Source organism: Zonotrichia albicollis, chromosome 13, assembly GCF_047830755.1.
Source record: "Zonotrichia albicollis isolate bZonAlb1 chromosome 13, bZonAlb1.hap1, whole genome shotgun sequence".
NCBI classification, from domain to species: Eukaryota; Metazoa; Chordata; class Aves; order Passeriformes; family Passerellidae; genus Zonotrichia; species Zonotrichia albicollis.
This window is the reverse complement of record NC_133831.1, coordinates 7,413,460-7,427,024: the sequence shown is the minus strand read 5'-3', so window position 1 is coordinate 7,427,024 and position 13,565 is coordinate 7,413,460. Positions and strand designations below refer to the sequence as shown.

General features: G+C 57.7%; 2 protein-coding genes across 5 annotated transcripts in view; one reads left to right on the top strand and one right to left on the bottom strand.

Moving 5' to 3' along the window:
* Positions 1–500: 500 nt before the first annotated feature.
* ACD (ACD shelterin complex subunit and telomerase recruitment factor) lies at positions 501–8,494 on the top strand. Of its 4 annotated transcripts, none has more exons than XM_074550899.1 (15): positions 501–621; positions 1,196–1,325; positions 1,568–1,692; positions 2,252–2,342; positions 2,857–2,936; positions 3,124–3,168; positions 3,698–3,732; positions 4,107–4,270; positions 4,454–4,559; positions 4,681–4,761; positions 5,160–5,291; positions 5,828–5,926; positions 6,146–6,879; positions 7,402–7,475; positions 7,647–8,494. In XM_074550899.1, the coding sequence occupies exons 1-15, from the start codon at positions 563–565 to the stop codon at positions 7,714–7,716; spliced, it is 2,025 nt and encodes a 674-aa protein (XP_074407000.1). In that variant the 5' UTR covers positions 501–562; the 3' UTR covers positions 7,717–8,494. The 4 variants fall into 4 exon arrangements, with proteins under 4 accessions (XP_074407000.1, XP_014125161.2, XP_026651500.2 ...); XM_014269686.2 differs by lacking the exon at positions 501–621 and adding an exon at positions 629–1,073 and having other exon boundaries at positions 4,457–4,559; XM_026795699.2 differs by lacking the exon at positions 501–621 and adding an exon at positions 629–1,073.
* Positions 8,065–13,565, bottom strand: part of CARMIL2 (capping protein regulator and myosin 1 linker 2) — a 22,971-nt gene continuing 17,470 nt past the window's right edge. Inside the window, exons 32-40 of the mRNA XM_026795700.2 lie at positions 12,096–12,199; positions 11,290–11,695; positions 10,903–11,022; positions 10,531–10,567; positions 10,286–10,354; positions 9,690–9,983; positions 9,405–9,512; positions 9,061–9,171; positions 8,065–8,975 (exon numbers count right to left, since the gene is read on the bottom strand). Of these exons, the coding sequence (XP_026651501.2) occupies positions 8,800–8,975; positions 9,061–9,171; positions 9,405–9,512; positions 9,690–9,983; positions 10,286–10,354; positions 10,531–10,567; positions 10,903–11,022; positions 11,290–11,695; positions 12,096–12,199 (1,425 nt within the window). The 3' untranslated portion in view covers positions 8,065–8,799. The remainder of the gene's footprint in view (positions 8,976–9,060; positions 9,172–9,404; positions 9,513–9,689; positions 9,984–10,285; positions 10,355–10,530; positions 10,568–10,902; positions 11,023–11,289; positions 11,696–12,095; positions 12,200–13,565) is intronic.

Here is a 13,565-nt window from a genome sequence, read left to right as displayed (position 1 = left end):
AACCAAGGTAGAGTTGCAGGGATGGTTTAGCATCACGTGTGAATCACTGAATGGCAAACTGTTCTGAACAGGTTTGGAACAAACCTGTTGTTCCAACACCCCACCATGGGCAGGGTCACCTTCCCTTAGGCCCAGAGCCCCATCCAACCTGGCCTTGGACACTTCCAGGGATGGGGCAGCCTCAGCTTCTCTGGGCAACCTGTGCCAGGGCCTCACCCCGTTAGCAGGCAAGAATTTCCTCCTCATATCTAACCTAAACTTGCCCTTTTTTTTTTTCAGTTTGAAGCCATTCCCCCTTATGCTATGACTTCAGGGTCCAAAGTCCCTCTCCAGCTCTCCTGCAACCCCTTTATGAACTGGAACCGGCTCTGACATCTCCCCAGACCCTTCTCTTCTAGAAGGGGACGCGCGTGCCCAGGAAAAGCGCTGGGGCTGGGCACAGGGATAGGGCCGGATATAAAGATGAGGATTAGGATTGGGGTGAGATGGGGAGGGCCGGGAGCCCGCCCCGCCCCGGAGGTGGCGCTGCCGGGCGCCGCTTCCCGTTCCGGGCCGCGCGGCCATGGCGGCAGCGGCCGCTCCGCCAGGCGGGGCGAGCCCGGGACTGGCGGCGGGGGAGCGGTGAGGGGGCCCGGGAGGGGGGTCAGCCCTGCCTGCCCTGCCTGCTCTGAGCCCCCCCTGCCTGCTCTGGCCCAACCTCGTGTGGCCCAGACCCGCCTGCCCTCAGCCCCTGCCTGCCCTCAGCCCTTGTCTGCCCTCATCCCCAGCTGCCCTCAGCCACTGCCTGCCCCCAACCTTTACCTTTTCCCAGCCCCTGCCTGTCCCCAGTTCTTCTCCCTTTCACAGTTCAGTTATAGTTAAGACTTGATTCCAGGCGAATAGTTATTGGTGATAATGAACAATATGGAAGAAATAAATGCCCCTCCTATGTGGGAGACTTGCAGAAGGCCAGGCACACTCCAGAGCTGTGAGTGTCCCCTTCCACTGTCCCAGCAGGATGCAGCAGGACCTGTGTGCCCCCAGCAGCGTGGCTTCCTCATCACAAAGCCCTTAGGATGGGTGCTTGCAGAGAAGTGGGTGCACTTGGGTGGATTTGAGCAGTCTCCTGGGTTTGCGGCTGTGCTTGGAGTGCAAAACCCTTCCGAGGGTGATGGGGCACTGCTTATGGCTCGGTGTCTTGTCTCTTCTCATGTAGTCTTGTGTGTGTGGACAAGACTGTGGCTTCTCCCAAACTCTATGTCCTGGAGCCATGGATTGCTGACCTCTTGGTGAATTATGATCAAGTGGATGAGCGTGAGAATTCCCTGGCTGGGCAGGTGGTGCGGGTAGGTACCCAGAGCAACTGTCCTAAAGTGCTCCAACAGCCTTTGAAATCTGAATTCTGGGAAGTGCACAGTGGTTCCCAGTTTGATGTCTATGGATGTGCAACTCTTCCTCCTTAACATCTCTGATTTTAATTTTTTTTGACGAGGAAAAGCTTGGTGTCATGACTGCCTTCCTGTGAAACCTGTTCCAGGTTTACGAATAAGAGTTCTTTTTTTATTCCCTTTCTCCAATCTCCTGACAGGTCTTGAGTGACTCGAGTGCAGCTGGCCAGCCTGGGCTGCTCCAGGACGCTGTGGTGCAGGTCTCTGACGGATCCTGCTACATCCGTGTGGTCATTACAGCTGAGGCTCTGCAGGCAGAGGAAAAGTGGGTTCCACCGTGGCTTGGCGTGGCTGGGACAGCAGTTCTGCACAGCTGCTGGGAGCACCTGGGGCTCCTGCCTGCTCTTGTCTCAGGTTGTGTTAAGCTAAAGCAACCTCAGGGTGGGAAGCTGGTGTGAAAGAGCTGCTCAGAGAAGAAAGCTGGAATGCTCTTGCTCCAGTGTCTGCTGGTTGGGATGGGCAGGGATCCATGGCGGAAGCTGTGATGCCATTAGAAAGGACTGTAAAGCCCTTGGGTTTTGTGGAAGGAGCCAGATCATTAACCATGGTACCCTGGGTTGCTCCTTCAGTGCTTTCCTCCATTTCCCCATTTGGACACCCTTAAACTCTTGGGGTGCTGGCAGCAGAGAGCCAAGGATAAGCAGCAAGAAGAAGCTGCTCTTAGGCAGGAATTACTAAGGAGCCCTTGGTGCCTGCTGCTCATGCTGAGACATGTTCCAGAACACCCCAATGTGGCTGGCAGAGCTCTTGCAGGAGCCCCACTGTGTGTCAGGGGAGGGTCCAGCTCTGTTCTTCAAGGCACTCCTGCTCTGCTCCCTTTCCAGCGCCCACCTGCAGCTCAGGCTTTCCAGCCTTAATTGCAGAATTATCGTCCTGCAGAAGTACACGGTGTGTTTTCAGGACGAGGCCAGGCTGGTAAGTGCTCTGAGGAGTGGAAGCAGCCTGCTTCTTTACCTTGCTGTGCTCCCTGCACTCTTGCCTGCTCCCAGGAGCTGAAGGCAGGTGATGGGTGGCCTTTAATTTCCATCTGCAGCTCCTGTGGGGCCTGTGGCAGCTGACCTGGCAGGGATGAGCCCTCGCTGGGGTACATCTTTCCTCAACGGGGTGCATCTTTCCCTGGGTCACCTGGCTGTCACCTCTGCCTGTTGGACAGCTGCAGAAGGGCCTGCATGGGCTGGTGGCAGAGCAGCCCACTGTCCCTTGCAGTGGTTCAGAGGTGTCCCCACAGACTCCCTGGGCTGGCTCTTGTGGAGCCATCAGCTGACACAGGAAGACACAAACTCCTGTTTGAAGGGGGGCTGTCCTTTTTGAGGGGACCTTCTCTTAGACTGGAGGGTTGGTGGCAGAGCTGGGGTGGGTGTGGGAGTGCTGGCTGCCCCCAGGGAGGGCAGGGGCAGTGGTGGGACTCAGAGGTGCCTTCTCCCCACAGGAGGACTGCGAGTTTTACCTCACGGCCCAGCAGTTCATTGTGCTGCCCATGCAGAGGCAGAGGATGGAATCATCTGATGGGTATGGCCCATGGGATGGCTGGGTGGGGCTGTGCTCAGGGGGACTTCTTCATCTTCCCCACAGCAGCACTGACCTTGGGAGTCCTGCTTGTGGCAATCCCTTTTAAAGGAGGGATTGTCTCCAAAGCAAGGGAGAAGGGAGATAGGGACTTGGAGGGAATCAGTAATTGGCTTCTTTCTTGCTGCAGGAACCAGAATCCCTCTGTGATGAAGAAGATAAAGGAGCTCTGGCTGTGAGTATGGGGCTGAGGGATGTATCCAGGTACCCTGATGTGTGCAGCCTCAGACTGGGGTTAGAGCAGGCTGGCAAGGGCTGGCACAGATTATGGCAGCTCCTGGTTTACCTGTGTGACTCCTTGCCCTGGAATGTGACAGAGTTGAATAGACTGGGAAAAGTGAAATTGTGGTGGCACATTGCCGGCCTCTTCCTCTGAGCTAGGAGGAAACACCTGAGGGGAGCTTGTTCCTGCCAGTGGTGGGCAGCACAGCTGTGTGGGTCAGCTCTGCACAGCTGATCCTTCATCCTTGGAGATCCAATACTGGAGATCCCCAGGGCCTTCAATCAATCAATCCATCCATCTCCAGGGGTGAGGCTTCCTGATGGCTATTCCTGGCACACTGAGCATGTGGCCAGATCAGCACCAGTGAGGGATCCACTGCTTTCACAAACTGCTTCTTCCAATCCAGGGTGCTTGACCTGTGGCCAAGAGCTGTGTATGTCCCAGCCCTAACCTGGCTTTGTCTTCTCCTTGGTCATTACAGGAGGAATCTTTCTGTGAGGAACGCTCCCAGCTCAGGTAAAGGGTTGTGGGGGGCATGCAATGCTCTGAGTGCCTGGGGGAGCCCTTGGGTTTCCTCAGCTTGGTCTACGTTAGGCAGAGGTAGCACAGACCTGGTCAGATCTCACAAGTGTATATTGCTAAGCCCAAAGCAGGAAGAGATAATGCTAACAGTTGAAGCAGAGTGGGACATTAAATAGTCCTGGTCCAGGATTTGTGAAGAAAGGAAAGATAGTTTTTAGAAGCAAAGGAAATGCAAAATTGTGGCTGCTCCCACAGGTTTCAGTGTCATGACAGTCACTAAGTCATGCAGCAGGGTAAAAGTGTTTGCAAGTGAGGCTTGCCTGAATTCAGCTGTCTCCTCCACTGCTGTCTGTGTGTTCTTGCTCTAGACCCCTCTGTCTCTCAGCTGATTGATGCCATAGGACAAAACCAGCTGGAGATTTTGAAGGAAAATGCTGAGGAATGCTTGGATTTATGGAAATCAAAGGAGAAGCCAGTGACAGAGGAGGACGAGGTTCCCATCACCCAGTGGGAGGCAGAGCGCAAGAAGGAGGTCAGTCTGTCCTGCTGGCACAGCTTGGGGTGCTCTGGTGGGTGGGAGAAGGAAGGAAAGGACAGTGGGCAGAACTGGAGGTTTGCTGGGGAGGGAGATGGTGTTGGGTGGGCAGGCAAAGGTGGACTCCTGCATCTGGAGAGGGACTGCCCAGCAAAAACCTTGTCATGTGTCTCATTTCAGCAGGGTGAGGATGTTTTCATGGTCCCAGTCAGTGCCCTGGTGATCCCTCCTGAGGAGGAGGCAGTGGTTTGTGATTCTTCTGAGGCAGTGTCTGCAGGGTACACAGGTAGGCAGTGCAGCATCCAGGCATGTGGAATTAGGGGCTCCCTGGGGTGGGGAGAAGAGTTCCCTTGCTCTGGGTGTGCCTCATGCTGGGGATATGACCAACAGTGCCCCTTTCATTGCAGATACAAGCCAAGCAGCTCCTGGAAAGAGTAGTGATGACAGGACAGTGCCAGGAGACCCAAGTGTTGTATCTCAAATCAGCTGTGAGTAGCAGAATCTGCAGATCCTGGAAGGATTTGTGTTGGAAGGGACCTTAAAGAATATCTAGCCCCAATCTCTTCCATGAGTAGAGACACATTGCACTAGACCAGGTTGCTCCAAGCCCTGTCCAACTTAGCCTTGAACACCTTCCAGGGCTGGGGCAGCCACATCTTCACTAGGCAACATGTGCCAGGGCCTCCCCACCCTCACAGGGAAGAATTTCTTAAAAATATCTAACTGCCCTCTGTCAGTGTGAGGCCATTCCCCTTTGTCTGCCACTCCATGGCCTTGTCTAAAGTCTTTCTCCAGCCCTCTTGGAGCCTCTTTAGATACTGGAAGGTTCTTGAAGGTCTCCTTAGAGCTTTCAGTTCTCCAAGCTGAATAATCCCAACTCTCTCAGCCTGTCTCCATAGCAGCAGTGCTCCAGCCCTTGGATCATCCTCATGGCATCCTATGAACGCTCCAGATCCCATCCAGCCTTTAGTTTCCTCTACAGTTGGCTCAGCCCATCTCCCTGGATTGAGTGGAGGAGGTACTGGTGTGGCCAGGTCTTTGGGAGACGTTGAGCAGGCAGGGGATGGTCCCAGTCCTCAAGCTTCTTGAAGCTGCAGCTTTGGTTGGTTGTGCTGGGAGCACAAGAAGTCGTTTTGATGCCACCACTGAGCGTGAGTTTCCTGCCCTGGTGTGGGCTCCTTGCTGGCTCTGGCTCAGCACCACCCTGGGTTTGTGTCACCTTACTTGGCTTGGTGTCACCAAGCTTTGCTGCAGAATTACCTGTGGAAGCTCCATGTGGAGGAGGAGCTGAAGGGAAGAACTGTCCTGGGCAGTGCAGGGTGTAGGAGAAGGCCTTCTTCATAGCTGCCTGCTCTCTGGGCAGTGTCTGCCTCTCCACCGCCTGCCCTGTGAGATCTTGGAGAGGATCTCACTGGAATATGCCACATTTTGGGCTGGAAGGGGCTGCAGAGCTCCCCTCAAGAGCTGTCTCTGAGATCTTGTGCACAGGGGACCCACAGGGAATGGGCAGCTGCTTTCTCTGCTAAAATCAACCCTCTGGCTTCTTCATTGCAGATGCTGCATCACCAACCTTGTCAGATAGCCTGGGGGGATCCCTGGACAACCCCTGGAATGGGATGCCCTCGTTGTCTTTGACCCCAAGCTCTTCAGATGGTGAGTCCCCATGTCCCAGGGCATCCAGGCTGCCTTCCTGGCAGGAGACAGCTCCACTGTTCTTAATGATGCTGGCTTGATTTCCCCTGGCCATGAAGCAGTGCTGTGGTGTTCCCATAGCCTGGATCTGCATCATTCCAGCCCTGCCACTCTTCCTGTGTGCCAGGACAGGTCCCACCACCACCCTGCTCAAATTGACTGTGCTTTTCCTCTTACTAGAGAAGACCGTTCAATCTGACCCTCCCCTGAAGACCCAGAAAGATGTGGCTGCTGACAGCAACACCACTGACCTGTTGGAAGTGTGCAGCCAGAGCTCTGCTGAGGGCTCACCCCGGGGAGAGCCAGCACAGACCTCCTCTCCCTCCCTGCTCCGCTGCTACAGCCATCCCAGTCTGGTGGAGATCAGCACCAGTGAGGCAGCATCAGCTGCAGAGGCAGCCTGGGATGCTCTGTGTGCTGATCAAAGCCTGCAGAGATCCAGGGGCTCTCAGCCCACCCTGCCCACTCTTTCTCCAGTTTTTCCAGTCTTGCCCAGCAGCAGCTTGCAATCGCCGCCTGGCAGGATTCCTGACAGGGAGCAGGCCTGCTCCAGTGGCACAGCTTCCTCTGCAGAGGCGTTGAAGCCTGGACTGGCTCACACCAGGACAAAGGGAGGAGAGACTGTGGTTGCCAAGAGGAAACTGGTGGAGGAAGATGAGCAGGCCTGCAGTGAGCAGCAGCATCTCCCAGGCACCTCGAAGCACAGGGGGAGAGGCACACGCAAAGGATCGGTGCTCGGGAGCCCACAGGGTGCAAAGAAGAGCAGAAGGGAGACAGGGCTGCGAAATAGAAAGGAGCTTGAGGAGGAAGAGGAGGAGGAGGAGGAGGAGGAAATGGAGGCGGAGGAAGAGCAAGCATCCCCTGCAGGAGCTGGGCCCAGCTCCAGGCCAGAGCAGTGCAGTGCTCGGGAGACGGTAAATACAAAGCAGCTGGTGGGGTCCCCTGAGGGCTGGGGGTGCCTGGGGGGGCTCTCTGTGCCCACAGCACTGGTGTCCATCCCCAAGATCTTTCCTCACCAGGCTGGTGGGGATGGGAAATTGAATGCAGGTGTCAGTGTAGATGGTGGAGGATCTGGGAATCATGAGGGAGTCATGTAATCACTTAGGCTGGAAAAGAGCTCCTGAGATGGAAGTCTAACCATTCCTCAGCACTGCCAAGCCACCACTGAACCATAGCCCCAGCTGCCATATCCACAGGTCTTTAAATCCCTCCAGGGATGGTGAAGATGTGATTTAGCCTGAGTTAAACAACTGGGTAGGAACAAACAGTTGCTGGAGCATCTGCTGAGCTATCTGGGTAAAAGATCAGAAGTGAGGGAAAGACACCTCAATCCTAGGTGTTGTCCTGGGGTTATTGGGCTCTCAGGCTGCATGGGGCAGCACTCTGGGTACTCTGGCTGGAGCAGACCCATCTCACCCTCCCCTTTGCTTTTGTAGTTCATGGAGAGACCACCCCAGTACCAGTACGAGGCACCGAGCCCCGAGCTCTGCCAGCAGGTACAATCTATCAGGTCAGTGCCATATCAGCCATGGACTCGTGGCTGTCCCTTGTTCCTGCAGTGGGACTCACATACCTATAGTGAGTCCCCAACCTCTGCCCTACCCCTTGTCACCAGCTGCCCCAGTGGCATGTCCACAGCTGGGTTTTTTCTCACCCTGGCTCCTCCTGTCTGGTTTCTCAGGATATCAAAGGCAATGCTGATGTGGGCATGCTGGATGCTGACTGAGGAGGAGGAGGAGGAGGACTCCTGAGCCCAGCCCATCTTTCATTCCTTTGTTTCTTCAGTGGGTTTGTCAGAACACTGGGATGAGTGGCTGGGGGAGGGATGTGGGGATACCAGAAGCACTGTGCCTCAGGAGACTGATGAGGGCGCTGGCCTGGTTGCAGAAACCCTGGTTCCAGGGGTGCTGGCACATGACCTGTTGAAAGCCAATACCCTCAGTGCCAAGAGGGGAGAAAAGCATTCATTCAGGCATGCCTATATGTGAACCAGCATCCCTCTCCCACCTCTTCATCCTTTTCAAATGCCTTGTCCCAGCAGGTGGGGACAAGAGGTGACCCAGTGCCACCGTAGCAGCAATGGCAGAGGCCCCACAAGCTGATCTTGCTCCAAAGGTACCCCAGGAGCTTGGATGGTTTATTGAATAAGTTTAGGTAGGGTCCTGCACTGTTTATTACAAAAAATATCCCGCAGGGTTATGCTGTAGAAATTAAAAATTGTATATTTTTTAAATACACAGCTCTTGTATTAAAAAAAAAAAAAAGAAAAAAAAAAAAACCCAAAACAAGCATCTTGCTTTGTCGTAAACATCCGTGTGAGGAATGCGTTTGGTCCGGAGCAGAGGGCAACACAGGAGAAAGCCACTGGGGTGTCGGGATCACGCTGGCGCCGTCAGGGAGCTGCGGGGATGGAGCTGCGTGCTGAAAGGCTGGGTCGTGGTCCCGCTGATGGAAGCCTGCGTCTGGCGGGGGCTGGAGAGAGCAGTACCCCATAGGGCAGGAGCTGGAGTAGTGAAAGTGCCTTGGGAACGCTTCCTAAAAATAGCTGGCTGCCTAAAATCACCGGCGCCCCCGCTGCAGCCCACAGCGACAGAGGGCACTGGGGACTGCAACACCACTGGATGCATCCTGCAGGCTCTGACAGTCCTGGGCATCCTGGGCAATGCTGGTGGCCCGGCTGTCCCCATGGCGGAAATTGGGCGATGCCATCGTTGGCACATCCACGCCAGCCTGGTGCCCATCTGTCCTCTCTGCACCCCAGCTGCCAAGCACCCTGGCACGGTGCGCTTGCTTGCAGGGTTTTGTTGGGAGCAGCGTGGTGACATGCAGGGGCTTCACTGTCCCAGGGCCGGCTCCTCCTGGCCTGGCACTGGGCGTCTTTGGTCTACGGCAGCTGAGTCTTGTGCATTCCCAACAGTTTGTGCCAGGGCTTGCGTCTGCTCACCCTCAGTGCCTGTGCCAGCCTGCGGCTCCTCCAGCCCGGCACGGGGCCAGTCCTGCAGCGGGGCACCTACACAGGTCACAGGTGCTGGGGTGAGCATGGGGGGACCCTTGGTACCCCAACAGCTGCTTTAGCAGGGAGGGGAACATCTCACCTTCAGCATCCGAGGTTGGTCCAGGCTCACCCTCCATCTCTGAGAGGGACTCGTGCTTGGTCCTGTGCCTGAGCACAGGCGAACGCCGCAGGCGCAGGGGAACGGTGCCCACTGGGGGAAACAAAACCCAGGCCCATGTTAGGGTGGGGTACAGTGGCCTGGCACCTGCTGGAACTGATCCCCATACTGAATTCCCCTCAAGAACTTCCCATTATGGCAGTGCCATTGTCTATCACCCACCAGCTAGAAGAGGCAGCGCCAGCATGCATGTGGAACACCACCACCCAGCTCTGTTAGTGTTAGGTGCAAGGAGGGCTTGGGGTCCCACTTCACACACAACTTACTTCCCAGCTCGGCCGGGCACTCGGGCTCCCTGAGCTGCTCCTCGTGGACGGACAGTGCTCGGCGGCCGGGTCCCCGTGGCGCTGCCAGCCGTGCCATCAGCCGGGTGTCTGTGTAAGCAATGGGGAGGTGCTATTGGAGGACAGCCCACAGCACTCCACCTGTCAAGCCCCATCAGCACCCAGCACCCACCGTGTGCTTGGCTCCCTGCTGCCCTCCATCCCAAGGGCTCCAACAACAGGCCAGCAGTGGAATGAAGCACCCATGGGCATCTCGTGCATCCCTACCTTCATTATTGGGCGGAGTGGGCAGGGTGCCAGCACCCACCTCCCCACCATGGCTGACCCTCCGTGGCAGTGCCACTGGCACGTTCCTGCCCAACCGTGGCAGGCTGCTGCTCCAGCCCTCCCGGCCCCCGGGCTCCGGCAGCCCGCTGGGCTCTGCCAGGGTGAGGGAGCGCCGGGGCTGGTCAGAGCTGGTGGCCGGAGGCTCAGCGGGCAGCTGCCTTCCCAGGGCTTTCCAGGCTGGCCGGGGCTCGGCGCTGGGCTCCGTCCTGGTGGCTGGGCTGCGGAAGGGTGCGTCTGTGGGGCAGGCAGGATGGAGCTGTGGGCGTCCAGAAGTGACAGCCCCAGGGATGGTTCTTGGTGCTGGGAACTAGCCTGCAGTCAGCCCAGGGAAGGGCAGTGGGCTGGTGGCCATCTGCCAACAGCAGGGATGGGCACCCATGGGCATAGGGCACGCTCCCAAGGGTGGAATTCTGCCCATGTGCCTGTGCCCACCAGTCCCCTGTTGGCTCCAGTCCCCATGCTTGGTGCTAGGAGAGGGGATGAAGCCCTCTGCCCCAGGGGCTGGTGTGACCCCCCAGCATGCAGTGGTGACCCACCTGTGGACACAGAGTGTGTGCGGGCCTTCAGGGATGGGGGTGAGTCTGCAGAGCTGTCTACGATGTCCCCTGCAAGCACAAGCCACCGGGCAGCAGCAGTGAGCTGGGGTCTGCCCAGTGCCACCAGCACCCAACAAGGCAAAGATGTAGTGGGACCCACAGCAGGAAGCCCAAGGGGCCTGCCCATGGCCACCCATGGGTGCCCAGCTGGGTGGGGTCAGGGTGGAGAGGGAGCAGCCCCTCACCATCTGAGCCGGCTTTCTTGATCTCGTTGTCTTTGCTCTGCAAGGGGGAAAAATACTGGTAAGGGGGTTATCGGGGAGGCAGTGCCCACAGAGACAATGGGGGCAGAGGGCAGAGTGCTGCTGCCAGGCTCTGATGTGGCTGCAGGGAATGGGTGCATGCCAGGAAAGGAGGGACAGACTGACAGACACCATGCAGTGCATAGGAATTCACCCCTTGCAGAGGGTTAGGTGACAGGGCAGAGGCTATGGGCAGTGGCAGCGCAGAGCTGGGTGCTGCCATTCCCAGTGGGGAGATGTCCCCATTCTATGGACCACCATCTCCTACCACCCTGGAGGGGCAGGGTTCATCCCAAAAATGGAACCAGTCCCCACCTGCTGCTTCTTGCTCTCAGCAGCCGGGCCCTTGGTGACGCCGATGCGATGGAGCATGACCTGCACACGCTGCTCGAAGGAGCTGGACAACTCTCCCTCGCTCTTCTCCAGGTGCCTCTTCTGCAGGAGAGACACAACCCTGCCAGGAACATGGACCCACCACAGCACCTGCGGCACCCACACTGCTGCCTGCGGGGCACCCACATTCTCAACCCCAGCCATGCTGCCAGGAGATGGTGACATGGACACGACCCAGGGGGATATCCCCAGCCATCACTCCAGTGTCCCCACATCCCCTGGTAACCCCACCAGTGTCCATGGGTGGGAGCAGCCCCCACCAGGGGAGCTGAACAGTGGTGGTGGCTTGGTGACTGTGACAGTGCTTACCTTGTCATGCCTGACCCCCAGCGCATCCTCGTCCTCCCCGGACAGCAAGATGAGTGACTGGGATTTGCCCTCCCGAGAGTACTTGGGCCGGATCCTCCGGGCAGAGTCAGGAGTCTGGCAGTGCTCAGGCTCTGCTTGGGGCTCGGCAGAGAGCCCGCCCTCCTCTGATTTACTCAGGGGCTTCCCTGACTCGCCTGCCTTGCTGGGGGCTCGTAAAATGTCACTGAGCATCGAGCGCCTGCTCCTAGGGGCAGTGGGACCACCCTCGGGCTCCTTCTCACACCTCGAGCCCCGGCTGGATTTGGGTTTCTTGAAGGCAAAAAAATTCCCAATTTTCTTCTTGAGGGTGCGGGAACCAGAGGGAGCCAGAGGGGCTGATCCCGGGCAGGTCTCCGGAGTTGTAGGGCTGGGGAAGAGATGAAGCATTGGAGAAGGTGAGCTCCAGGCTGCCAAGAGGTAAGGGATCAGTTTTTTCACCCTGCCCATCCTAAAGGGATGGATCCAGACCCTGGACACTCCACCTGAGATGGCAGTGTCCTGGCAAGGGCACCCATTCCCAGCACTGTTCCCCTGGGTGCTGCCTCATTGCCTCCCCACTGTGGAACAGACTCCATGGCCACATCTGGCACACCATGGCTGCCATCCCATTCCTCCTCCCCCAGCCCTGCCCTGGGTGATATCCCTGTGTGTGCTGCTTTCCCCAGCACCCCTTTTGCACTGGGCCCGGCAGCGTTTGCAGGGAGGCTGCTGGAACCTGGGGATGGGTGTGCTGGGCAGGTGAGGGGCCCTGAGCACCCCCAGCTTACGGCAGTGTTTCTGTGATGAGCCTCTTGGCAAAGAAATCCTCCAGCCCCTCGTCCACGCGGGTGATGCTCCTGTCCTCGCTGTTCTCACAGGCCACGGGCTGCACCTGTGAGGGACAGCTGCTGTCAGGCCAGCCCTGGACAAAGGTGTCCCCAGGCATGAAGGTGTGTCTGTCACCCAGCCCTGGGCATGGACAAGTGGGTGCCCCTGCAGGATGGGTGCTGGCATGCTCCATCTCGTACCCAGCATTAAAGCCAAACCATGGTGTTACCAGCTGCATCCCAGCTCTAATCCTGCTCCTTCCCTTGAGCACTGGGAGCCCCAGGCTCCTTCCAACCCCTTGTCCAGCACAATGGCTGAGGTATGGCACTTGTACTGTGGGAGAGGCCTTTGGCAGGGATGCCTCCTCCATCTGAGCTCCAAGAAAGGGACCTCTCTGCTGCTGGCAGTGATAGAGCAGGTGACCTGCAAGGACCCACATCTGCATCCTTCAGATGTTTCTATTCCAACCTTGGAGCGCCACCACAGCCTGCCTGAGAGCCACCTGCTCCATCCCCATAACAAAGTGGCCCACGCCGTGACCAAGCCTTCCTCCATGGCACCTTCCTCTCCCTGGCATGTGCCACTGCATCAGTGCCACGCTATCGATGAGAGGGAGGCGCTTCCCCATCGGTGGCATTTCAATCCATAATGACTTTTCATTACGGCTGGATTGATGCCGCTCAGGAGCCGTTCCAGCCATCTGAGATCTGCTCTCCCTGTCATATCACATCCATCAAAGCCTGTCCTTGCTCAAGTCTTGGCCCACCCTGGGTGCCAGGCATGCCTGTCCCACTGCTGGGTGGTGGTCCCCTGGCCCTGCCAACCTCCAGAACCCACCCTGCCCCTGGGACACAGCTCCTGCCTTCCCTCCGGCCCTGTGCCACCCTGATCCCACCATGATCCAAGGGCAAGCATCACCACAGCCCTGCAAGCCAGGGCTTTCCAGCAAGTGAAAGGATCCAGCTGCATCACGGTGGCACGGGGATGAGGTGATGCCAGCAGGATCCAGCCCCGGGGACAGTGATGGAGCTGTACTTGCCACTGACTGCACCCAAAAGTTACTTTTCCTTTGGGAAGGGGGGTGCAAAGGCAGGATCCCCATCCAGTCGCCTGTTGGATGGGGGGAGCACAGCCCACCTCATCACGGCTGGCAGAGCCCCACCACCACCACCGGGAGCCGTGGTGGCCACCGGTGCTTCAGGGATGATGGATTTTGGATAAGGGGGAGCAAATGGAGCTCAGGAGGGAGGCAGCTGGAGCCATTGCCGAGCACATCGCCGGCCCTCTGCACCCAAACTCTGCAGGGTTTTCCATTCCTCTCCCGGCTCCCACCGCTCAGTACCTCCCAGTGGGGAGCAGGAAAGAGGATGGATGATTCCCCTCGCCCCCCCCAGCCCCCCTGCCCATCCTTTCAGGTTCCCCCCCGAGGA